General features: G+C 48.1%; 1 protein-coding gene across 1 annotated transcript; it reads right to left on the bottom strand.

Annotated features, from left to right (window-relative positions):
* Window positions 1–12,204: 12,204 nt before the first annotated feature.
* On the bottom strand, window positions 12,205–22,060 carry LOC307178532 (sialic acid-binding Ig-like lectin 5; the record flags this gene model as incomplete). Its single annotated transcript, XM_079906747.1, has 9 exons — window positions 12,205–12,826; window positions 16,946–17,027; window positions 17,378–17,474; window positions 17,783–18,067; window positions 18,152–18,409; window positions 20,125–20,175; window positions 20,799–20,846; window positions 21,068–21,376; window positions 21,562–22,060. 9 exons carry the CDS (start codon window positions 22,058–22,060, stop codon window positions 12,644–12,646), a joined length of 1,812 nt encoding a protein of 603 aa, XP_079762873.1. The 3' UTR covers window positions 12,205–12,643.
* Between the last annotated feature and the right edge of the window lie 5,241 nt (window positions 22,061–27,301).

The following is a 27,301-nucleotide window of genomic DNA, read 5'->3' as shown; positions in this document are numbered from 1 at the left end:
AGTATTTTCTCTTCTTCACACCCCACAACCATTCCCTTTTTGCACTGCCAATTTTTTTTTTTTTTCCTTTTCCGTTCTCTGATTTAAAACTGCATTGGGGTGTTGGAACGAGCCCTGTCTGGGTCCTGGCCCAGGCTTAGCCATTAAATCACGGAATCACCTTGGTCAACTATATCCCTCTCTCTGGTTTTCCTTTTATTTCTTCCTCTGTAACATGAGTGGGCTTGATTGTTTGAGATGTGATGGTCAGCCTTGCTCTAAAATTCTGATTTCTTCTTGCTCCTCTGTGCCAGCCTTTAGAGATATATGGGACGAATCCTCATTACCCTCTTTTCTTTCCTGCCCTTCTATTGCCCTTCATCCATCACTTCTCCTCCCAATTTTACCTTTGTTTCTCATTCCAAGGGTTCCAGGAGATTCTTTATCCTCAGCACACCTCCCTCAGCAGAACGTAAGTAATGCAAAGGGCTTTCCAGACTTCCTAAGGGCGGGACTGAATTTTGGATGACCTACTTATGTTGCCTGGGAAACGAGTTTTCTAGAGAAACCAAGGACTAACAGTGAAACTGATTAGCTGGTTTACAACACGCGGGATAACTGTGTGACTAATGACTGAGTGCCTTGCAGGGGGATTAACTTATTAAGAGGCTGATTTACAGGGAGCCTAATTTGACTGATTAACAGGGCAGGCTGTGAAGGGGGCGGATGATCTGATTAGCTGATTAAATGATTTACGAGGGGACTAACTGCTGACTCATCAGGGCGCTAGCCTGATCCTCCATCGACACACCGATTGGTGATCTTACTGATATTGGTGACCCCCTAGTTCCCCTTCAGGCTGACTGGGTGACCCACTTGGTGGCAGGCTGACAAATACAGAGACAGGCTCCCAGTGAACTGGCTGGCTAGTTGGTGAGCTAGCTCTCAGGGAGCCTCCCAATCTGATCCAGAATTGGCCTTTCTGACTAAGGGGCTCTCGGGAGCCTCTCAGGCCGGACAGCCACCTTGGGAGACCTCACTGACGTCGTAGCTGCCTAGCTGCCCAAGGTCACTCGGACTGACAGAGATGCCCTACTTTCATGGAAGCCCAGTTTGGACAGTCCCAACGCAGGTTCTACACTCAGTAACTGACGGGAAAGCCAACAGGCCCAGCGCGGCCCCGTGAGGCCCCGCGAGACCCCGCGGGGCCTGATGCCCTGGCCTGTCTGCAAGTGGAAGGCTGCAGCTCAGTGCCACGTGGAAACTGCTCTGGATCCAGGCTGTGTGCCTCCTGCGCATGCGCTGTACGCATCTACCCGGCAGCCAATCAGCTACTGCATGGGCCTCTTTCATAGCCAATCAGCGACTGCATGGATTAGTAGTCCACAGCCAATCAATGAGGCAGATGAAGCTTTGGGAGTTGATGCACAGCTGCAAGAGCCAATCAGGAGCTGAAAGCACATGCCCCCCCCCCCCCCTTTGTGTGTTGGGGGGCCTGGTGGGGAAGAGGATCAAGCTTCAGGGCTTGAGCCAATCAGTAGTGTGGGTGGTGCTATGGAAATTTAGGTGCCAATTTTCTTCTCAGAGAAGCCTTTTTTGACCATGTTCATGAAAACCATGCGGGGGGGGGGGGGGTGGCAAATTAGGAGTTTGGGATGAGCAGATACACATTACTATATATAAAATAGATAAACAACAAGGACCTACTGTATAGCACAGGGAACTATATTGAATATCTTGTAATAAAGTATAATGGAAAAAAATCTGAAAAAAAAATAGTCACTTTGCTGTACACCTGAAACTAACACAACATTGTAAATCAACTATACTTCAATAAAAAAAATTTCAAAAACAAAAAACACTCTACCCTCACCCTGATGGCTCTCATTCACACACACACACACACACACACACACACACACACCTTCCAGAATTCTGATTGGGATTTCATTGAATTAACAGATGAATTTGGGGACAATTTGACCAGGAACACGGCACAATATTCTTTTTAAAAACTGTGATAGGCCTTTTCTCACCTTCTGAGATGGCCCACACTATGTCTGTGGAGTGTGTTTCTCTCTAAATAAATCCATTTCTTACCTTAAAAAAACATTGTGATAAAATATACACTACATAAAATTTATCATTTTAATCATTTCCTAGTGTATAATCGAGTGTCACTACGTACATTCACATTGCTGTGCAGCCGTCACCTCTATCCATCTCCAGAAAACTTTCCATCATCCCAAATTTAAACTCTGTAACCATTAAACAGTACCTCCCATTCCTCTCTCCCCTCAACCCCTTGTAATCACCATTCTACTTCCTTTCTCTAGGAATCTGACTAGTCTAAGCACCTCATATAAGTGGGACCACATAATATTTATCCTTTTGTGATTGGCTTATTTCATTTAGCATAATGTTTTCAAGCTTCATCCATGTTGTAGCATGCAACAGGATTTCTCTCCTTTTTAAGGCTGGATAATATTCTGGTGTGTGTGTATGTATATATATATATATATATATATATATATATATATATATATATATGCCACACTTTGTTTATCCATTCATCTGCCAATAGACACTTCGGTTGTTCCACCTTTTGGTTATTGTGATGCTGCTACTATGAACATTGGTTTACAAACACCTGTTTGAGTCCTTGCTTTCCTTTCTTTGGGGCATATACCCAGAAGTGGCATTACTGGGTCATATGGTCGTTCTATGTGTAATTTTTTGAGGATCCTTCAGACTGTTTTCCACAGTGGCTTCAACATTTTGCATTCTCTCCAGCAAGGCACAAGGGTTCCAATTTCTCTGAAACTTCATCAACCTCCCTATTTTTTCTTTCTTTGATAATAGCCATCCTAATAGGTACAAAGTAATATCTCATTATTACTTTTATATCTTCTTTGGAGACACGTCTATTCAAGTCTTTGACATTTTAAAAAATTGGATCATTTGTATTTGTTGAGTTGTAGGAGCTCTTTATATCTTGTAGATGTTAATCCTTTTTCAGAGATATGATTTGCAAATATTTTCTCCCATTCCGTGTGTTGCCTTTTCACTATGTTGATAATGTTACTAGATACACAAATGTTTTTAATTTTGGTGAAGTCCAATTTTTTCACTTTTCTTTTGTTGTCTCTGTTTCACTGTCATATCTAAGGAATATTGGTCTGTAGTTTCATTTTCTTGTAGTCTCTTTGTCTGGCTTTGGTATCAGGGCAACATTGGCCTCAAAGAATGAGTTAGGAAGTGTTCCCTCCTCTTTGATTTTTTGGAAGAGTTTAATAAAGATTGGTGTTAATTCTTCTTTAAATGTTTGGTAGAATTCATTCATGAAGCCATCTGGTCCTGAGCTTTTCTTTGTTGCGAGGTTTTAAATTATTGATTCAATCTTATTACTAGTTATAGGTCTATTCAGATTTTCTATTTCTTCATGATTTAGTCTTAGTAGATCGTGTGTTTCTAGGAGTTTATCCATTCATCTGGGTTACCCAATTTGTTGCTATACAATTGTTAATAGTACTCTCACAATCTTTTTTTTTTTTTTTAGAATCAGTAATAATATTCTCACTTTCATTTCTGATTTTTGTAATTTGAGTCTTTTCTCTTTCATTCTTAGTTGATCTAGTTAAAAGTTGGTCAGTCTTGCACTTCCCTGGTGGTACAGTGGTTAAGAATCTGGCTGCCAATGCAGGGGACATGGGATTGAGCCTTGGTCGGGGAAGATTCCACATGCTGCAGAGCAACTAAGCCCGTGCACCACAACCATGGAACCTGCGCTCTAGAGCCTGCGAGCCACAACTACTGAGCCCACGTGCCACAACTACTGAAGCCCTCATGCCTAGAGCCCGTGCTCTGCAGCTAGAGAAGCCACCACAATGACAAGCCCACACACTGCAACGAAGAGTAGCCCCCACTCACTGCGACTAGAGAAAGCCCACACGCAGCAATGAAGACCCAACATAGCCAAAAATTAAATAAATAAATTTATATGAAAAAAGTTGGTCAGTCTTGTTGATCTTTTCAAAGAATTAACTTTGTTTTGTTGATTTTTTCTATTGCTTTTCCATTCTCTTTCATTTATCTCGATTCTAATCTTTATCATTTATTTCCTTCTGCCAGCTTTAGGTTTCGTTTTGTTTTGCTTTTCTAGCTTCTCAATCTGTAAAATGATGTGGCTCGTTTGAGCTCTTTCTTCGTTTTGAATGTAAGCGTCTGCAGCTCTACATTTCTCTTTTAGCACTGCTTTGACAGCATCCCATAAATTTTGGTATGTGTTTCGGTTTTCATTTGTCCCAAGGTATTTTCTAATTTCCCTGGTGATTTCTTTTTACACTCTTGATTGTTGAAGAGCGTGCTGTTTAATTTCCACATATTCGTGAATTTTCCGGTTGCCTTTCTGTTATCGATTTCTAGTTTTAGTCCACTGTGATTGGAAGAGATGCTTTGTATGATTTCCATATTTTAAACTTTATTAAAACTTGTTTTTTAACAAAGAGAAGTTTCCTTTTCCCCGTTGCAATAATCCCATTCCCCTTATTGCAGTAATCGTTTTGAACAAACTCTCTTTTTATCTTAATCCAGATTTGTTTTTTGTGTGACAGACTGAAGGAGGAAGTCCAGCCTCCTCAACATGGCTACAAAGTCTTTGGAGAGCAGAGACCAGTCAAAGTTTCTAGGGATGTGACCTCACCTTGTCTCCTTTACCCCAGGACTCACTACTGCGCACTGATCTCTCTTGCCCAGACAGCTGCCAGAGTGTCTCCCACCTCCTTGTTTTATACCTGATGTTATTACTACCTGGGCTGCTTTGCATTTTCTCTGCTTGGCCAACTCCTACTTTTCTCTTAATACCCTATGTCCATCTTGATAGGAACCACATCACACTGTGTTTTAATAGGTTACGGATTTCTGTTCCTTCCCCAAACCTTACCCCATGAACTTGAACTCCTCTGAGGCAGAAACTGTATCTTCTTCCTTTTGTTATTCTTGGTGTATGGTAGAATGCAGATTGGGAACAACAACAAAAAGACGTCTGGGGAACAAAGAAATGAGGAACAAAGGTAGGAATTTCCCACGGCTCCCCTCATGAATGCGAGGCAAAGGAACTGAAACGCACTTAATTGTTTTGAAACTTTTCCAGGAGTGAAGAAATGGTGTTTGTGGTGACTTTGAAAAGGAGAACTGGAGAAAGTTTGTCGTTCCACTGAAGTATCTGTGTGAGTGCAGAGGAGGGAGGCTCTAACCCAGTGGTTCTGCTGGGGGTGGGGGACGTTTGGCTCTCCCACGGGCATTCGGTAATGTTTGGAGACATTTTTGGTTGTCAAAACTGGCCAGCGGAAGCTACTGACATCTCATGGATAGAGATCAGAGGTGCTCCTTGACATCCTACAATGCACAAGACACACCCGCACAAGAAAGAGTCATTCAGCCCCCAACTGCCCAGATATCAGTAGTGCTGAGGTTGATAAACTGGACTCTAATCCCCCCACGGGAAAGTGCAGGGGTGGGGGCGGGGTAAAGCAGGGAAGGTATCGATAGCTTGTTTGAGGAGGTGATACTCGAGCCAGATCTCAAAGGATAAGCATGTATCGCAAAGACGGAGAAAGGGGACAATATTATAGTGGGATGGGACCCTATGAATGAAGGTTGGAGAGACAGGAAGGGGTATGAGATCTTCATGAAGTGACAGGGATGTGGCTAAGATGTGTGAAGTGGTGGCTAAAAGGGGGTGTGTTTAGGGTAGACGAGAGCGTCAAATCCTAACCACTAGACCACCAGGGAGTGCCAAGGGTAGATGAAGGTGTGAGCGTGAAAATTCTTGAATAACTCTCACTGAAGTTGATATTTCATCTTGAGGGAAAGGGGCAGGCATGGAAGGACATTTAGGAGGAGAGGGACAGAGTTGGAGCTGCACATCCGCTCCCTCTGCTGCTGCTGGTGGTGATGGGCTGGATGGGATGACACCGGAGCCCAGATTTTTAAGGAGGAAGTGTTTACGGAGCACAGGCTCCGGACGCGCAGGCTCAGCGGCCATGGCTCACGGGCCCAGCCGCTCCGCGGCATGTGGGATCTTCCCGGACCGGGTCACGAACCCGTGTCCCCTGCATCGGCAGGCGGACTCTCAACCACTGCGCCAGCAGGGAAGCCCGAGGAGGGTGTTTTAATGATCAAGGGAGAGAGACCAGGCTGGGCTAGAGAAGAGGGGACAGATCAGGGAGTTGTTGACTCAGTGGGAACGGGTGAAGAAAGGGGGGGGGGGAATTGAAACAGAACCCTGACCACGAAGGCTTGAAATAAGCCTCATACTTCTCCTTTGCTAACTTGCATGTCAACATCCTTTACCCATGACCGCAGAAACACCCACTTATCAGGGTGCCGCACGTTTACAGCTTCAAACCTAGCGGTTGTTTAGTAAGTTTAATGATTACCTGGGCGGTGTTTCTCTGGGTACACTCTGAGCAGCCACCTGCAGGTGACAGTCACTGCCGGCTCACCAAGCACAGGGCACTGCACCGTGCCTGTGGGCGTGAATTCACTGAATTCTCAAAGCAACAAAATGAGCTAAGGAAGGTTGTCCTCCCCATTTGACACATGAGCAAGTGGTAGTAGCGAGAGGTTAAGTGGTGAAGCAGGTGCTTGAATCCTGATGGAAGGACTTTAAATGACTATTATTAGTATTATCATTATTATTTTAATAAAGGAGAAATTACCATGACATAAAATTAACCATTTTAGGGCTTCCCTGGTGGCACAGTGGTTGAGAGTCCGCTTGCCGATGCAGGAGACACGGGTTCGTGCACCGGTCCGGGAGGATCCCACATGCCGCGGAGCGGCTGGGCCCGTGAGCCATGGCCGCTGAGCCTGCGCGTCCGGAGCCTGTGCTCCGCAACGGGAGAGGCCACAGCAGTGAGAGGCCCGCGTACCGCAAACAAAACAAAACAAAACAAAACATTTTAAAGTGAACAATTTAGTGACATTTCGTATATGCACAATATTTTGTAACCAACACCTCTATCTAGTTCCAAAACATTTTCCATCACCCCAAAAAGAAACTTCATACCCATGAAACAGTTACTCTCCAGTTCCTCCTCCCCAAAGCCCCCGGCAGCGCCTCATCTGCTTTCAGTCTCTATGGATTTATCTATTTTGGAGGTTTCATATAAATGGAATTTTGCAACATGTGACCATTTGTGTCTTGCGTCTTTCACTTAGCACGTTATTGACGTTCATCCACGTCGTAGCGCGTATCCGTGCTTTTATGGCTGAATGATATGCCATTGTAGGGAAGGATCACATTTTGTTTATTCATTCATCCATTGATAGATATTTGGACTTTTTCCATTTTGTGGTTATTAGGAAAGGGCTTACAATGTTTTTCTTTTCCATTATGGTTTATTACAAGATACTGAATATAGTTCCCTGTGCGGTACAGTAGGACCTTGTTGTTTATCCATGCTATATATAATAGTTCGCATCTGCTAATCCCAAACTCCCAAGCCATCCCCTCCCCTCTTCCACCCCTCCCCTCCTCAGCGACCACAAGTCTGTTCTCTATAACTGAGTCTGTTTCTGTTTCATAGGTAAGTTCATTTGTGTCATTATTTTAGATCCCGCATGTAAGTGACATCATATGGTATTTGTCTTTCTCTGTCTGACTTTCTTCACTTAGTGTGATCATCTCTCCGTCCATCCAAGCTGTTACAAATGGCATTATTTCGTTCTTTATTATGGCTGAGTAATATTCCATTGCGTATGAATATCACATCTTCATGATTCACTCAACTCTCGACGGACATGTAGGTTGTTTCCATGTCTTAGCTACTGTAAATAGTGCTGCTGTGAACATTGGGGTGCAGGTGTCTTTTTGAATTAGAGTTTTCTTTGGAAATATGTCCAGGAGTGGGATGGCAGGATCCTATGGTAACTCTATTTTTAGTTTTTGAAGGAACCTACATACTGCTCTCCATAATGGCTGCATCAATTTACATCCCTACCAACAATGCAGGAGGGTTAGGGCTTACAGTTTTAATAGCTGCCCTCCCCTGCCTTCACTAAGACAGGTTAGACAGCCTCTAGGCCCTGTGATTAAAACTACAGTGGAGAGATGAATGAGGTCTGCGGGGTTCCAGAGGAGGGAGTTCCAGAATCTTCCCCAGAGGACTTCCCTGGTGGCACAGTGGTTAAGACTCTGCGGTCCCAGTGCAGAGGGCCTGGGTTTGATCCCTGGTCCGGGAACTAAATCCCACATGCATGCCACAAGTAAGAGTTCTCATGCCACACCTAAGGAACTGAAAAGCTGCAACGAAGGAGCCGGTGAGCCTGCCTGCTACAACTAAGACCCAATGCAAATACATAAATAAATATTTTTTAAAAAGACTCTTCCCCAGATGATAGGACAGGGTTGAAGAAGGCTTCATGCTGAAAGCTGGGCCTTGAATACTACTGGACCTGGTAGCTGGGTCTTGAGGCACTTTATACAGTGGCCCTGGCGGGAGAAGAAGATGCAGACTCACCAATTCAGGAAGTGGTTAGGACAGTGGCCTCTTGGAGGAACAGACAGAGAGGAACCTAAATGGAAACCAGAGAGACTGGAGAAGGGGAGGAGGCCTGTTTCACAAGATCCAAGACGTGCTGGGCCAGGAGTTGTGTCCTCGTGGGGGATGGCGCTGATCCAGGCACAAGGGTGCGATGCTCTCCTGGGCTGATACTACGAGTCAGGCACCATGCTGCTGGATGGACATTCTCGAGTCCTGGACGGAGGACCCAGGCGAGAACCAGGCTTGAGGGGTGATGCAGAGTCCGGCTTGGGATACACTGAAAGCGAAGCACCTGTGGTCAATCAGGGAGAGATGTGGAGGACACTGGGATTCAGAACTTAGGACAGAGGCTTGGGCTGGAAACAACATGGGAAGCCTCAGCAGAGCCCGGCTGTGTCTTCCCCTTGCACTTGAGTGCAAATCATTTCAAAGGTTTACTGAGCCCAGTTGATGTGTTGTGTCCAAGGCTAGGCTCTGAAGACACAAGGCTGGACATAGTACTGTCCCTGCCCTGGGGAAGCTTATCGTTTGGTGGAGATCAGAGTTAGAAACTTGCAAGGATCATCTTTTTAAAGCTTAATGTAAATTTTATTCAAGAGTAATATTCATATAGAAAAGAGCACACATCATAATTGTTTGACTCAAAAATGTTTCATAGGGACTTCCCTGATGGCGCAGTGGTTGAGAATCCGCCTGCCAATGCAGGGGACATGGGTTCAATCCCCAGTCCGGGAAGATCCCACATGCCACAGAGCAACAAATCCCGTGCGCCACAACTCCTGAGCCTGTGCTCTAGAGCCCGGGAGCCACAACTACTGAGCCTGTGTGCTGCAACTACTGAAACCCTGGTGCCCTAGAGCCCACGCTCCGCAACAAGAGAAACCACTGCAGTGAGAAGCCCACACACTGCAACAAAGAGTAGCCCCCGCTCGCCGCAACTAGAGGAAGCCCGTGCGCAGCAACAAAGACCCAATGCAGCCAAAAATAAAAATAAATTTGAAAAAAAGAAAAGGATAGGAGTAGGACCCAGTATTTAAAAAACAACAACAACCTTTCGTAGAGTGAATATATCTGAGCAATGAATGCCCAGATCAAGAAACAGATCCTTACTGGAAACCCCAGGATACCCCTACTGCCCTCCTACAGCCAGTACCCACTGAGGGTAACCAGTATATGGACTTCTAACACCTAAGATTAGGGTTTTTGATTTTTTTTTCAGCTGCGCCACATGGCTTGTGGGATCTTAGTCCCCCAACCAGGGACTGAATCTGGGCCCTCAGCAGTGAAAGCTGCTTTTTAACTTTTTTTCCTTTTTTTTTTTTTTTTTTTTCAGTACGCAGGCCTCTCACTGTTGCAGCCTCTCCCGTTGCGGAGCACAGGCTCCAGACGTGCAGGCTCAGTGGCCATGGCTCACGGGCCCATCCGCACCGTGGCACGTGGGATCCTCCCGGACCGGGGCACAAATCCGCGTCCCCTGCATCGGCAGGCGAACTCTCAACCACTGCGCCACCAGGGAAGCCCTTTTTTCCTTTTTTTTTAAGATGAGTTTTGTCTGAACCTCATATCAAGGATATCACATAGTAGGTATGCTTTGTGTCTGGGTCATTTCACTCAACATTGTTTGGAAGATTCATACATGTTGTGTGCAGTTGTTACTTTTTCCATTGCGTAAATAATTTACTCTCTATTTACCTGTCTTACTGTTTTTTGTTTTTTAGACTGAAGTATAGTCGATTTACAACGTTGCGTTAGTTTCTGGTGTACGGCACAGTGATTCAGCCGTATTATATATCTGTGTATATATATATATATGTGTACTTTTTCATATTCTTTTCCACTATGGCTTATTACAAGGTACTGAATATAGTTTCCTGTGCTATACAGTAGAACCTTGTTGTCACCTGTCTTACTGTTGATGGGAATTTGGGCAGGTTCCTGTTTTCAGCCCTTACAACAAGCACTGCTATGAACACCCTTGTATACATATGGTGAACATGTGTACGCGCTTCTGTTGGGCGCACACCTGGGAGTTGAATGGCTGTCTCATGTGCTTAGTGTTAGTAGAGAGTGACAAAGTCTTTCCCAAGTGGTTGTACCAATTCTCACTCCTACCAGCAGTGTAGGAGAGTTCCAGTTGCTCCACATCTTCACCAACACTTGATGTTCTTTTTGTTTTTGTTTTTTTTTGCGGTACACGGGCCTCTCACTGCTGTGGCTTCTCCCGTTGCGGAGCACAGGCTCCGGACGCGCAGGCTCAGCCGCCATGGCTCACGGGCCCAGCCGCTCCGCGGCATGTGGGATCTTCCCGGACCGGGGCACGAACCTGTGTCCCCTGCATCAGCAGGCGGACTCTCAACCACTGCGCCACCAGGGAAGCCCCTTGATGTTCTTTAAGGAAACATTTTTTATTGTGATGAAGTACCCATGACATACTGGTTTAACCATGTTTCAAGTGTACAATTCAATGGCATTAAGCATATTCACATCGTGCAACCATCATCTCCGTCTGTCTCTAGAACTTTTTCATCCTCCGAAACTGAAATTCTGTACCCACTAAACATGAACTGTCCACCGACACCCCCAGTCCCCAGCCCCTGGTAACCACTATACAGTACTTTTAAAAACATTGTGGTAAAAAAAAAAATAACATAAAATTTACCATCGTAACCATTTTTAAGTGCACGGTACAGTAATGTTAATGACATGCACATTGTTGGCCATCAAATATCTAGCATGTTTTCATCTTGCAAAAATGAAACTCTACACCTATCGAAGAGCAATTTCCTAACTCCCCTTCTCTGAGTCTCCCCCAGGGCCCCTCTACCTTCTGTTTCAGAGTTTGATTTCCTTAAATACTTCCTAGAGCTGGAATCATGCAGCATTTGTCATTCTGTAACTGTTTATTTCACTTAGCGTAATATCCCCAACACTTGATTTCCTTGACATTATTTTTATTACCTTAGCCAGTGTGACTATGCAGTTGGCACCACTGTGATTTTAATTTTTATTTCCCTGACAGCGACAGAAGTTGAATACTTTTCTCTATGCTTATTGGCCATTTGACTATTTTGTCTTTGTATTCGGTTGTCTGCCTTTTTCTAATGGATTCGTGGAAGCTCTTTACATAACCCTTTAAATTTTTTTTTCAAATTTATTTATTTTAAAAAATATATATTTATTATTATTTTATTTATTTTTGGCTGCGTTGGGTCTTTGTTGCTGCATGCGGGTTTTCTCTAGTCAGGGCGAGCGTGGGCTACTCTTCGTTGCGGTGCGCGGGCTTCTCATTGCGGTGGCTTCCCTTGTTGCGGAGCACGGGCTCTAGGCATGCGGGCTTCAGTAGTTGTGGCACGCGGCTTCAGTAGTTGTGGCTCGAGGGCTCTAGAGCACAGGCTCAGTAGTTGTGGCGTATGGGCTTAGTTGCTCCGCGGCATGTGGGATCTTCCCAGATCAGGGCTTGAACCCGTGTCCCCTGCATTGGCAGGTGAATTCTTAACCACTGCGCCACCAGGGAAGCCTTCAAATTTATTTTTAAATTATTTATTATTAAAAAAAATATTCATTATATATCCTGGGTGTCCTTTGTTAGGTACATGTATTGGGAAATATCGTCTCCATCCAGAGAGGTAAATTTAGATTTACTTAAAAAAAATAATACATGTTTTATCTCCTCCCTCCCGGAAAAACAAACAAACAAAAAATAATTCATGTTCTTAAAAACAGTCAGGCAAAACAGAAATATGTGGTAGAGCTGACATCTCCCTCCATGCTGAGGCTAACTTAACACATAACAATGTGGTTAGCAGCTCCCAAAGTGCATTTTTCCCACTTAACAATGTGCCTAATGGATATTATCCCCATTTTACAGAGAAGGAAACTGAAGCACAGAGAGGTAAAGTGATTCGCCTGCTATAACACCCTCAGGGCTGCCAGGGTCTGGATTTGAACCTGGGACTCTCTGTGCCCTTCAGCCGCTCCCAGGAGCTTCACCTCCTCATTTGTAAGCTCTGGCTCAGAGGGCAGCCAAGTCCTCAAGAATCGGTGCCTGGCACACATTTTCTTCAGAGATGCACCTTCTGGGCTCCAGCCTGGTTCTGGGGTTGGGGGCGGGGGCATCATTTCTGGATCTTGATCTCTGAGTACTCAGCGGTGTCCTGGTCCTGAAAGTTGTGGGTCCTCAGCCTGTGGAAGTTGAGGGTGGCGTAATGGAGCTCCTGCTCCTTCCCTGGGGTGGAGGTGGCCGGAGCTGGGGTCTGGTAGTCCGAGGGGCTGTCTGAACAGGATTCATTGAGGTGACCCTGAGTGGGACGAGAGAAGAGCTTCAGAGCTGGCTGTTGAGGTCTGGAGAAGGGAACCTGGGGCTTGAGGGGGGCAATTATTCCCTTATCCATTTCACACCCATTTCCTGAGGATTCACTCATTCACTCACTCACTCATTCATTCATTCCTTTAATCATAGTGGTCTGTTCTTCTTGTTTCTCACCCCACTGAATGCTCATAACTTCCCTCCACGGATGATATAAATGTTATCCTCATTTTACAGTTAGGAAAACAGACCGAGTGAGCAAGGTGAAGTGATTCTTCCACAGACAAGATCCCTGACCTTGGACAGTCTATGAGGACAAGGGGACTGTATGAAATTGTTGCCCACTCAAAACTTATCAAATTGCAAATTGTGATTTGATGGACAGAAGCAGGGTGCTGTGGGTGAGAGTCACAGAGGTCTGCAGGAGACCTGAACTACCCTCCAGGGGCTCACAGTGTGGTGGGGACAGGCCTGTGATTATTACAGGGATGCATGACGACAGTCGGTCTGGTATAGGGCAGGGGAATATTTAAATGACATAAATTGGCATGACATTAAAAAAGAATGAAATAAAACAGAAACAGACTCACAGACATAGAGAACAGACTTGTGGTTGCCAAGGAGGGTGGGGTGGGGGAGGGATGGATTGGGAGTTTGGCATTAGCAGATGCAAACTATTATATATAGAATGGATAAACAACAAGGCCCTACTGTATAGCACAGGGGACTAAGTATCCAGTGATAGGGCTGCCCTGGTGGCACAGTGCTTAAGAATCCGCCTGCCAATGCAGGGGACATGGGTTTGAGCCCTGGTCCGGGAAGATCCCACATGCTGCGGAGCAACTAAGCCCGTGCGCCACAACTACTGAGCCCACGTGCCACAACTACTGAAGCCTGTGCGCCTAGAGCCTATGCTTTGCAACAAGAGAAGCCACGGCAATGAGAAGCCCGTGCACTGCAACGAAGAGTAGCCCCTGCTTGCCGCAACTAAAGAAAGCCCACATGCAGCAATGAAGACCCAACGCAGCCAAAAATAAATAAATAAGTTCATTAATTAAAAAAAAGCAATATCCAGTGATAAACCATAATGGAAAGGAATATGAAAAAGAACGTGTGTGTGTGTATATATATATATATATATATAAAACTGAATCACTTTGCTGTACAGCAGAAATTAACACAACATTGTAAATCAGCTATACTTCAATAAAATACATTTTTTAACAAAAGAAGGAAATAATGCCGTTTTCAGCAACATGGGTGGACCTAGAGATTATCATACTAAGTGAAGTAAGTCAGACAGAGAAAGACAAATATCATATGATTTCACTTATATGTGGAATCTAAAAGAATGATACAAAAGAACTTATTTACAAAACAGAAACAGACTCACAGACAGAAAGTAAACTTATGGTTACAGGGGAGGCAGGGAGGGATAAATCAGGAGTTTGGGATTAGCAGATACACACTATTACATCTAAAACAGATAATCAACAGGGTCCTACTGTATAGCACTGGGAACTACGTATAATATCTTTTAATAAACTATAATGGAAAATAATCTGAAAAAGAATATATATATATAGGAATCACTTTGCTGTATACCAGAAACTAACACAATATTGTAAATCAATTATGGATCAATAAAAAATAAATAAAAAAATTAATTGGGGCAAGAAAGATGACTGAGGGCTTGACCAGTGCAAATGGGACCAGGACAGAGGAAATCTCGAATGCAAACGCACAAAGTCACAAAGAGTGAGCCCTGCCTGGAGATATAAGGATCCTGGAACCACTTACAATATGGGGCAGGGGCGGGGGGATTTGCACACCAACAAGCACGTCTGCAGCACCAGCTAGGTGTCCTACAATTCAGCTCAATTCTGACACTGTTAAAGGCTCGGTCCCACAAGACTGTCCCACCCTCAACCTCACATGCCAATCACAAGTCCCAGATTCTCACCTGTGCTTCTGACCAGACAGCTGTCGATCAGAGATTCCCACAACCCCTCTCCTCAGATTCCATTCATTTGCTAGAGCAGCTCACAGAACTCAGAGAAATATTTCACTTATTAAATTAGCTGTTTTTTTAAATTAAAGTATATAACTCAGGAACAGCCAGATGGAAGAGATGTGTAGGGCAAGGTATAGGGAAAGGGTGCAGTTTCCATGCCCTCTCCGATTGCTTCAATCTCTTCAAATCTCCACTTGTTCACCAACCTGGAAGCTCTCTGAGCCCCATACTTTGAGGGATTTTATGGAGGCTTCATTCCATAGTCATGATTGACTGAATCATTGGCCCTTGGGGATTGAACTCATCCTCCAGCCCCTTTCCCATCCCTGGAGGTCAGGGCGTGGGACTGAAAGTTCCAATCCCCCAATTGCATGGTTGGTTCTCCCAGCAACCAGCCCCCATCCTTAGGTGCTTCCCAAAAGTCACTCCATGAATATAACAAGAAATACTTTTATCACTCCCATCACAGGAAAGTTCAAGGGTTCTAGGGGCTCTGTGCCAGGAATAGGGGATAAAGACCAAATATATATTTCTTATTATAAATCATAATATCATAGAATATAATCAGCTCATTTTGTGGGGAGGGACAGGATGCCGGCTGGAGAACTTGGCAGGGGACAGATCACAGAACACCAGACTGAAGAATTTGGTCTTGATTTCCTAAGCCTGCGCTGTCCAGCACAGGAGCCCCCAGCCACACATGGCTCTTGAGCCCATGAAACGTGGTGAGTCAGAACAAAGATGTGCTGAGTACAAAATGCATACTGGAGTTCAAAGTCGAGAAAGAAAGAAAGAAAGAGAAAGAAAAAAAGAAAGAAAAAAGAAAGAAAGAAAGAAAGAAGAAAGAAGGAAAGAAAGAAAGAAAGAAAGAAAGAAAAAAGAAAGAAGAAAGAAGGAAAGAAAAAAGAAAGAAAAAAGAAAGAAAGAAGGAAAGAAAGAAAGAAACGCAGGAAGGAATGAAGGAACAAAGGAAGGAAGGAAGGAAGAAAGAAGGAAAGAAAGAAAGAAAGAAAGAGGGGCTTCCCTGGTGGCGCAGTGGTTAAGAGTCTACCTGCAAATGTAGGGGACATGGGTTTGAGTTCTGGTCCCTGGAGGATCCCACATGTCATGGAGCAACTAAACCCGTGAGCCACAACTACTGAGCCTGCACTCTAGAGCCCAAGAGCCACAACTACTGAGCCTGTGAGCCACAACTACTGAAGCTCTTGCGCCTAGAGCCCGTGCTCCGCAACAAGAGACGTCACCACAATGAGAAGCCCACGCACCACAACGAAGAGTAGCCCCCACACGCTGCAACTAGAGAAAGCCTGTGTACAGCAACAAAGACCCATGCAGCTAAAAATAAATAAATTTAAAAAAAAAAGAAAGAAAGGGGGAGGGGGAGGGAGGGAAGGAAGAAGGAAGGAAGAAAGAAAAAGAAAGAAAGAAAGAAAACAGAGGAAGGAAAGAAGGGAGAAAGAGAGAAGGAAAGCAAGTAAGAAAGCAAGAAAGCAAGAAGGAAAGAAAGAAAGAAAGAAGAAAAGAAAGAAAGAAAGAGAAATCTCAATAATTTGTATGTTTATGTTGACTGTTGATGACATGATGTTTGAAATAACACTTTGGCTACGTTGGCTTAAATAAAATATTATATTAAAATTGATCTCATGTTCCTTTCTACTTTACTCACGTGGCTAAGTTTTAAGTTATATACATGGCTCGCATATTTCTGTTGGATCTAGACAGTGGGGAGCAAGCACAGGGTGACCGAAGGACAGCCGTTAGGGGAATTTCTTGCCGAGAGCTTGTTCGGGGAGGAGAGATGAAGCCAGTGACCCGGCAGAGAGAATGTGAGGGCTCAGCAGGGAAGGGGCCAAATGGAGATGAGCTTTGCTAAAAGGAAGATGGACAGGACTTGGGCAATTCTTGGCTCTGGGAAGTGATGGAGGGGAAAGAGGAGAGGGTGACTTGAGTGCAACAGGAAATTCAGGAGGAAGAACAAATTTGCAGGTGGGGAGAACGAACTCATTTTTTTGAGGTGCTGAGTAAGCTGCTACGGGCCCTGTTAGGGGAGAGGTGTCCAGTGGAGACACTGGATGGAAAGTTGCCCACATCACTCACCAGAGAGATGGAAGTCAGTGCGGGACGGACGCCATCTCTGCCTGATGCCTTCTCCGCTGATTTCTTCCTGTAGATCTTCACTCTGAAAAGAGAGACCAGGGCCTTTCTTGGCTTGGTGGACTCACTGCATGGAGCTGAGAAGGACTGACTGAATGCAGGCTGGCGTCCAGCTGCAGAGACCATGACCAGAACACCTGTTCCCTCCTCCAGGATGGCTGGCACCAGAGTCCACACTTGGCCAAGATGTCAGGAGGCTGCATTCCTGATGCCGCTTTGACTAACGGCCCTCCTTCCCGGCTTCATCACTCTACCAGGGCCCTCAGCTCTGAGCTTTGAGTTTTGAAAATTTCTTTGAGTCTCCCCCTCCTTCGCCCCTTGCCCCCCATACCACCACCTCGGGAAGTCTTGTCCCAAACTGGGACCACCACTCACACAAAGAAGATGAGGCACAGGCAGACAGCTAGCAGGGCTGTGACGCCGGATCCCCCGACGGCCCCCCAAACCACACCGGTCCTGGGTGCTGGCCTCCCTGCAAATAAGAGACTTGGGGTGACCTGCAGTCTCCCTAAGCAGGCACCTAAGTGACCAGCCTTCTCAAGTCCATGACCCACGAGTGTGCCCACTTCTATCCAGGACTCTGTCCTTTGTCCCCCATCCTTCTATATAATTGTAGGTTCCTGTGTCCCCAGCCCCCACCCCAGCCAACCGACAGAGGACCATGAACTCTAGTTCCCCTTTTGCCCTGAATCAGGCCCATTTCTCTCCCTCTCAGTCTCTTCTAGGACGCAGACTCGTGTGTCCCCTTTCCCCGGACACGGCCCTTCAGAGCTCCCAGACCTGGTAGCAGCAGGACAGTGGCGCTCTGTTCCCCGTGGCCGTTCTGGGCCTCGCAGCTGAGTCGGAGGCCAGAGCTGAGCCCCTCGCGGAGGCTCAGGGAGCTGTTGACCCAGGGCCCAGCCGAGCTGGAGGTGACCTTGAAGGAGGCGTTGCTGAAATTCCCCTCCAGCAGCCCCTCCCCCAGCCGCCAGCGCAGGGAGGGGGCCGGCTGGGCTCGGGAGGAACAGTTGCAGTGCAGACCCTCCTCCTCCTGGGAGCAGGAGGGTCCCAGCAGCTGCGGGGGTTCTGTGGGGAGAGATGGGAGGGATCAGAGGAGACTCTCCCCTCCCTAGAACCCAGGCGTCCTTCCCTCAGTGTGTTCCAACTCACTTTTCACAACGAGGCTCAGAGATGCTTCCTTGGAGCCCAACGGATGCTGAGCTCGGCAGACATATTTCCCATGGTCCTCCAGTTGCACCCGGGGCAGCTCCAGGACCCCTGGGTTCGAGGAATTGGAGGGGCTCAGGGTCAGGTTCCCCCGGATCCAGCTCATCCTGGCAGGAGGGTTGCTGTCGGCAACACAGTCCAGGCGTAGGAACTCGCCCTCCTGGACTGGGAGAGATAGGCTTTGGCCCAGACTTTCAGGTCCTGGCAGGACAGAGAGAAAGCTAGCTTCAGTCTGCCTGTCTGTCTGTCTGTCTCTTTCATTGCCTAAGGGTTCATATCTTCCTGTTTTGTAGCACTTGTCAATTTCCTCTGTGTAAAAACTCCCATCTTGGCCAATTTCAAGCACCTAATTTGAAGCCTCTGAACCCCGAAGCGGGAAAAGATGGACACAATTGCACAACTGGCTCTCGCCAACCAGTAAGAGCTAGTCCCAGTACATCACTGAATGCAACTTAAAAAAAAAATGGCGGGGGTTCCCTGGCGGTCCAGTGGTTAGGATTCCGTGCTTCCACTGCAGGGGGCACGGGCTAGATCCCCGGTTGGGGAACTAAGATCCCACAAGCCACGCGGTGCGGCCAAGAAAAATGGCATGTTTTTGCCTAGCAAAATCACCGTACACTAAGTCAAAAGCCCATGATTAGGATGAAAAGAAATCCTCTCAACTTATACACAGACGATTGCGTTAATATGAAAAGAGTTTCTTCAAATCATCAAGAAAAAGACCACAAAGAAATAGGCATGGGGCTTCCCTGGTGGCGCAGTGGTTGAGAGTCCGCCTGCCGATGCAGGGGACATGGGTTCGTGCCCCGGTCCGGGAAGATCCCACATGCCGCGGAGCAGCTGGGCCCGTGAGCCATGGCCGCTGAGCCTGTGCATCTGGAGCCTGTGCTCCGCAGCGGGAGAGGCCACAACAGTGGGAGGCCCGCGTACCGCAATAAAAAAAAAAGAGAAAGAAATACACATGGTTTTTAAACGCAATGAAAGATACCCAACCTATTCACAAAATGATGATGCAAGTTAACATGAGAGTGTATTCACTTATGGTATCAGCAAGGATGAAAATGTGTAGCAGGGAAACAGACACACAGCAGGGGTAGCGTAAGCAGAACGCCTTCCATGTAGCTCGATTTGGCAACATCTGCAGAAATTACAAACATGCCCTTCGATCTAGGACTTTCTTCTCTCTCAAGAGTAAGCTTCCAGACCCACACATTTGTCCTGTCCTTGCAAAGGATTGGAAACACCGTAGTTTTCCACTAACAGGAGACCTATTAAGTACTTTATCATATAATATACTTCTAACTGGAAAACCATGGGGTCATCATTAAGAATGAAGAGGGTTTCCTAGGTACAGATACCGGAGAATCTCCAAGATATACCAAGTCTGAGAAAAAGGCGAGTGTAGTTTGTAGAAATGTACCAACGTCACTTCCTTAGTTGTGGCAAATATGCCACGTGGATGGAGGATTTTAATGCTGAGGAGAGAGATCTGTGGACAGTCTCTGTACCACGTGAGTCTAAAATTACTGCATATGAAAAGTTTATTAAAAATACTAATAGAGATGCAAAGCATGCGGGTAGTATGATCTGCATATATGTGTGTGTTTTAAAATGTACATGTGTAGGTTCTATTCGAAAAGATAACGAAGAGGGGGGATACACAAGTGCTGAATACTATTTTATTCTTGTTAAATTGCGCTAGGGACTGAACTATGTTCCCCTCACATTCATATGCCAAAGCCCTAACCTCCAATATGATGGTATTTGGAGGTATTTGGACGGGTCTCTGAGAAGTCATTAGGGTTAGATGAGGTCATGAGACTGAGATTCTCACGATGACGTTAGTGTTCTTATAAGAGATACCAGAGAACGTAGACAAAAAGCAGCGGTGCGCAAGCCAGGAAGCGAGCCCTCACCAGGAACCCAATCAGCCGCCGCTTTGAGCTCAGACGTCCCAGCCTCCAGAGCTGTGAGAAATAAACTCCTAGTTTTTAAGCCACCGAGTCTCTGGTGTTTTATTATGGCGGCCTGAGCTGACTAACACACATGGTATGCTTATTCTTTTCTTTTCTTTTCTTTATCTTTTTCAACTACGTTCTACTTTTTGTTTTATTTATTTTGGCTGTGCCGTGCGGCATGCAGGATCTTAGTTCCCCGAACAGGGATCGAACCTGCGCCCCCTGCATTGGGAGCGTGGAGTCTTAACCACTGGACCGCCAGGGCAGTCCCGTATGCTTACTATTGTAAACAATGACATTAAAATGAGGGAAGGAAACTGAAGGAGTAGGTGGGGTCTAGATCCTAAGGAGAATGAGGGCAGGATGTGGGACAAGGATGGAGCCCTGGCAGTGGGGACAGCCACGTCCAACAGGCAAGGAAGAGGCCACGCGATACCCCATGAGAGCAGGGCCAGCGAAAGGGGGAGGCCAGTGCGTAAGCTGATGCGCCATTGGGGGTTTTCCCACCTCTGCTGTCCCCACCCCGGGCCTGAGCCTCTCTGCCATCTGAGTTCTGATCCCCAGCTCTGCTCCGAAGGGCAGAGACACTTCCACTTCCACCACACCCCTGGAGAAGAGAGGTTTAGACCTACCTGTGTCTTCTTTCCGGAACACTCTGATGGTCGGCTTCTGGGGTGCATCTGGACAGACAGACATAACAGTCCCCTTTTCAGTGGCGGGAAGGTAGGCATTGGCCCTTTCCCCCCAGAAACATTAGAAATAGGAAGAGGGTGGAGTAGTGTCCTCTTTCCTTCCTCCCCAGTTCCAGCTTGCAGGGCTCAGCACGCAGTAGCCCAGGCCCTCCCTCCCGTCCCCAACGCCCTCCGCCCTCAGGGCCCCGGCGTCCTGGCCCCGCACTCACAGGACACGTTGAGCCTGATGGTTCTGTCTGCGCTCACGCCAGCTCCGGGGAAGTTCACTCGACAGGTGAGGTTGGTGCCATGGTCCTGGGGCCCCAGGGTGAGGGTGAGCACCGAGGAGTGGGGGCCCTTGGGGTGCAGGGAAGGGAGGGCAACCCCGGTCCAGGAGAAGGTGTGGGGTGTCCCCCTCTCACAGGCCCATGGCACTGCACAGGTGATATTCCTGGGGAGGCCAGATTCTAGGGTCCCCTGGACGTGGATGTCGGGTGTCTGTGTCAGAGCTGAAGAGGAGAGAGAAACAGACCCAGGCCGTGGACGCGGGGCCCCGAGTGTGCCCCTCAGAGCTGTCTCTGCCCCAGGCCAGCCGCAGCGGCCTGTCCTCCTAGGTCCCCTTGGGCCCCTCCCAGGATGAGAAGACATGGGGTCCCCTCCCAGCCCTGCCCTGGGGGCCCTCAGGGCCCCTGTGTCTGTGTCCTCTCCTTGACACCATCCTTACCTGTTACATGCAGGTGGAGCTTGCTCTCTAAATAACTATATTTCACAGTAGGCCCTCTCTCCACCCTAAAGAAGTATGTCCCCGTGTCTCTCTGCCGTGCATCTCTGATGTCCAGGGAGCAGTTGTCGGTCCGGGGGTCTCCAAGGAGGTGGAATCGGCCCTGGGTGTCCGTCAGCACCGCACGATCTGGGTTGTTTGTGGCCACTAGACGATCCTGGTTGGTTCTGGCCCCTTCCTGGAACCAGTAGCCGAAAGCTGGGACAGAGTCGTCCCAGTAGGCCCGGGGATACTGGAAGGAGCAGGGCACGCGGACACACAGGCCCTCCTGCACCGTCACAGGCCCCCGCACCCGCAGCCAGTACCTCTTGTCCTGATACAGGGACCCTGCGTAGGAATAACGATCGGCTGCAGCCCCTGCCCCGCCCACCCGTCTCCCCGCAGCCCACCCACATGCCCACAGCAGGGACAGCAGCAGCAGCGGTGGTGGCAGTAGCAGCATCTTTGGGGTAAGAGTGATGGGGCCTTTGTGTCACAGGATTGAGAGGAAGCCCCCACAGGAAGCCCAGAGCTGAGGTCAGAAGGTAACCGACCACAAAAGAGGAACTCCGCACCCACATGCTGCCGGAGCTGCGTGGACCTGGGAGAGTCACCACTTCTACTTTCCATGTGAGGCCCTGGTGAGGGTCACGAGCAGCGAATACAGCCCAAAGGCGTCTCCCGGATCCCCGTCCACAGCCTGTCCCTCCCACACCTCTGTCCGCAGGAAATCAGGCCGGTCAGTCCCCGCCAGGGTGAAAGAGGTGGTGATTAGTTACTGAAATTGTAACAGGGAAGAGTCAATCCTGACTCCGTGTTGGATCTGTTTCTTCTACTTTAACCTTTGCTTTCCACTGCTTTTGTTCATGAAAAGGATACTGTCTCTACATAATGGCCTGCCTCGGGGAGCCCTGCCCCTCCGCCTGAAGGTTAAAACAAAGTGGCTTCGTTCAGGGAAACATCTGGACGCCGTTCCACCCGTGGATGGCTGCAAGGAAGAAGAAATGAACGCATTCCCTCCCCGAGGCTGGCCATTCCAAGAGATGTTTGCAAAGCTTGTGGCCTTTTCACTTTACTTCCTCATCTCCTCTCCCTCTCTGTGCTGTAAAAGAAATTGGCATCCAAACCCCAGTCAAAAGGTTCTTCAGAGACACTAGTCTGCCGTCTTCTAGGTCTGCCAGCTTTCCGAATAAAGTTGTCATTCCTTCCCTCAACACCTCATCTCCGATTCATGCGTCCGTTGTGAGGCGAGCAGAGCAAGCTTGGACTTGGGAACAAAATGAACACGACAACGGCACAGGGGCACCTCTCCTTTCAGGGGAATGGAGCACAAGGCAAGAATGCGGCAGACGTTGTCTCCACCCTTGAGAACTTCTCCAACGCCCCAGCTCCTGCTGATACAGTGTGAGATAGGGGCAGCCCAGATAGAGGCTTGGAGGAAACCCCATCGCTCCATGCAGCTAGAAGGCGAGTTCCCAGGTATAAATGGACGGAGAGGGTGAGACGAGGATCCAGGAGGGTGGCCACCAGGACATGATCCCACAGGGGGTCCTGAGGCTTCCTGACCTGCTCGCAGCCCCCTGCCCCAGGCCTCCCTGCACATGCCAGGCTTGGGCGCCGGGCACTGGGAGCAAGATGGCAGGCAGCGTGGCCCTGGGGGGATGCCAGTGTTTGGAGGTAGGTGGGCCCCGCCCTTCTCCCTTCCAGGCCTCAGTTTTCTCATCTGTCACATGGAAGGATCACAATGTTCAACCCTCGTCTGTGGGAGAATCTGACACAAGGACAGAGGCGGGCGTTTTCTACAGACTCTTCTGTGGCTGTCTTGCAGGTCAGGTGTCTGGCCCTGCCCATCCCTCAGGGCTCACTCTGAGTCCCACCCTCAGTGGTGGTCAGCGCTTCCCGGGGGCTTCCTCCCCTGAGGGCTTTCATGCGGGGCTCAGGGGCACAGGCTCTGCAGCAGATGGCTCTAGGCTTGCGCTTGTTTCCCTAATCCTTGCTGTGCCACCTTGGGGAGGCGCTTAACCACTCTGTGCAGAGGTGTGCCTATGCTCGCACGGCGTTGGAAGCTGAATTGTGTCACCCCCCAGATTCCTATGTGCACGTCCTAACCCCCAGTACCTCTAAGCGTGATTGCATTTGGAGACAAGGCCTTTAAAGAGGTAATTAATATAAAATCAGGTCATTGGGCTGGGCCTTCATGTAATAGGACTGGTGTCCTTGTAAGAAAGAGAGATTAGGACACAGACACATACTGAGGGAAGACCAGGTGAAGATACAGGGAGAAGACGGCCATCTACAAGCCAAGGAGAGAGGCCTCAGAAGGATGTCTATATAGGTGTGACTGAATCACTTTGCTGTACAGCAGAAATTAGCACAACATTGTAAAGCAACTATACTTCAATTAAAAATTTAAAATAACAATAATAAGAAGCCAGCCCTGCTGACACATTGATCTCAGACTTCCAGCCTCCTGATCTGTGAGAAAATGAATTTCTGTTGCTCAAGCCGCCCAGTCGGCCGTGCTTCCTTACGGCAGCCCTAGCAGGTGAACCCACGGGGTCACCCCGAAGATTCGACGTGTTCCTACAAGTGGAGGGCTCAGAGCAGCCTAGAGCAGCCCAAACTGACGCAGCCCACACAGTGGCCAGTGGTCAGCCTGCAGGATGGGGCCACTCCAAGGACAGGAGGAGAAAAGGGAATGAAAGAGGTGGTAACCCGAGGACACCTCGGCTTCTCCTCCTGCTCTCAGAGTGGCGGCAGGGAGTGGTGGCGTGAAGCGAGATCTTAATTCCCTGCCCAGGAATTGAACCTGGGGCGCCTGGATGAAAACCAGGAATCCCAGCCACCACACCCCCTGGCTCTTGCCCCAGTGAAAAATGCATCTCTCACGGAGGCAAAACTGTAAAAACAGGTACAAAGCTTATTATTAGAGACACAGCACAACAAGTGGGAGAGCACCCAGAGACACAGTTTGCTTAGTTAAGATAGAAGCAAGGCAGAGACGCACACCCGCAGGGAAAGGGTGTGGGCGTCCCCCCAATGAGGAAGAGCCCCATAAAAAGGCGGTTACGTCATTCATATAGGGCAGTTCTTCCGGGTCTTTGTTTCCCTTTGGCCAATTATCTGGTTTCTTTTTCCACACCTGACCTGCCCTAGGACCCTCAACAGCATGCGTGCGCAGCTTTTTTCCAAGATGGATTCCAGCCCAGAGGCCTATGGGACGGCCTTAGCCTCACATGTTATGGGGTGGCGCCCCCTCCTTTTGGACCCCAAGGAGCCTCTCTGCGCATGTGCAATGTCTCCCTTGCCCCAAGGATGGGAAATGCATGGCCTCTTGATCTTTCAACAGGGTTTGTCCCACTCTGTTCCTGCCATAAAAATGTCCAATGTCTGGTTATTTACCCTATTATTTCTGTCTTCTGTCGCTGGTTTTTATATCGAGGTGCAGATCTCGAAAGATAGACAGGAGTCCGGTCATATATGGAGTCCTGGAGCCTGTTCGTCTCTTGCTTCAGGAAATGTAAACAGGGGGCTGGGAATGAATGTCCGGCCTGGAGCCCATCTTCTTCTCACCCCGGGAAGTGTGAACAAGAGGCCAGTTGGAAATGTCTAGCCCGGAGCCCATCTATCGCCTGCCTCACTCCGTGCACCGGCTCTGATCTCTACTCGCTCTTACTTCACTCTGGCCACACTTCCGCTCCCCTCCCCAGGCCAGGACGTGCTGAACAGGCCGCTGTTCGGGCAGGTCCCTCCACTGGCTGAGCTGGTGGCCGCTCCTGCGCCCTGGGTGCCTGTCTCCCACCTGTTGAGCAGAGTGTCCTGTGGGGTTGGGCTAAGGCGAGGCCACCACTGGAGGAGAACCAGCCAGGGTCAGGAAGGGGGATGGAGACAATCACAGTGGGGCGTGGCCTGGGCTGATGCAGCGGGGAGGACAGGGCTGCGGGAGCCACAGGGAGGGAGGAGGACATAACGCGGATGATGGGACAGGTGAGCGCATTCCTGACACTATGATGATAACCCTTGACTGTTTCTCAGTCGGGGTTTGGGAAACGGTGGGTGCGAGTGTTCATCCCCGTTTGGCTGTAGGAACTGGGATGGCCTGACTCTGCGTTGTTTTTCCAGTCCTGGGGTCCTAAAGCAACTTGCCTTCTTCTTACCACTTTCCAGAATTCTCCTTTGGTTGTGTCTTGCACCATGCGCAGGGTTTATCGTTGTGAACAGAGGGAGAACCAGGGAACAATGGCCCAGTGTCATCTTGCCTGGATTGGAAGGCTAACCATCGACCTTTAATGTGATGAGTCGCATCACGCAGGCTGATGTTATCATAAACGGAAGTCTGACCTAACTGTCCTTTCTGGGTGTAGGCGCCGGGTTTGGGCGCCAGGCCTTTTCTTACACCACACCAGAATCTTTCATCTGTTCAAGTGTCACTTTAGAAACTGGGGCGTCATGCATGGTCCCTGCCATGCTTTTGGTGCTGCTGGTCTATTTGGGGCTGTTTTTGTTTCAACTGATTTGCAGTAAAATTAGAGTGTTAGGCTTTGTAGGAGGACGTTTCCAAGCTCTCGCTTCCCTCTACCTTCTCAACCCAGACTATAATTTTGAACTCACTTTGAAGGATAAGAAGGTGTTAGCCAGATGACTTCATGGGGCTGGGTCTTCCTGGAAGGAGAGATGCAGGTGCTCAGAGACAGTGAGGGATGCATCGGAATGGGTTCTTAGAGAATGGCTTGAGGGATAGGTGGTTTGGGGTACGGTGATGGAGAAGCAGATTGGGTGAGACTAAGAATAACCTAGAACCTACAACCCTGGGGCTGCCTGTTTTTGTGAATAAAATTTTGTTGGCACCCAGCCACATTAATTCGTTTGCAAATGGTCCACGGTTGCTTTTGCACTACAGTTGAATAGTTGCAACCGAGACCCTATGGCTTGAAAAGCCTAAATACTTACTATCTGGCCCTTTAGCAGAAAGGTCTCCTGACCCCTGACCTAAAACGTCAGGTTGAGAAGCTTGTAAATTATTCTTTGGGCTTGAGGAGAGAGCGGTATTTTGGCTGTGGTCAGCTCTAAGATTTAGGAAATTCTCTAAATGTTATTACTTGATTTTGGCTATAGCAGGACTAGTAGAAGACAGGGAGGGTGGAAAGGGAAGATTCAGGAATGGCAAGAGATGGTGCTGGAGGTCCAGTCAAGGAAGGGATCCATGGGAGGGTTTTGAGTAGACAGTGAGACTGACATGTAGCCGATGTGGTGCCCGGGACAGGACATACCCAGCCTCTGGGTGAATTGAGCAAACAAACAAACAAAATGTTGCCTGCCGTTTCAGTAAACAAAGGATGTTGTCCACCATTAAACAATCAACCGCTGCGGTCTCCCCCGAAGGTGTGCCCTGAGGGGAATTCAGGACGGAGAAAAGCACGATCCTGGCCCTAGAGTGTTAAGGTGCATCTAAGGACTAATTTCCAATCAGCTCAGACTGTGCATCCTCCCATACACAGAAAAGCTCTAAAGCTCCAAAGTCATTACTCTGATCGTCTGATGTTTGTGGTTGGACATCTTTTGATGTTCGACTACATGTTTGTTTGTTTGTTTTCAGCAAAAACACCTTTATATCCTGGCTCCTCCCTGACCTCTTTGGAGCAGCTCCTCAGAGCTATGGGAGAGGCTCTCTCCCAGGCTATAGTCCTCAGTAAGGTCCCCAAAT

The sequence above is a fragment of the Stenella coeruleoalba genome (assembly GCF_951394435.1).
Source record: "Stenella coeruleoalba genome assembly, chromosome: 20".
Classification (NCBI taxonomy): Eukaryota; Metazoa; Chordata; class Mammalia; order Artiodactyla; family Delphinidae; genus Stenella; species Stenella coeruleoalba.
This window is presented reverse-complemented; position numbering and strand designations above follow the sequence as displayed.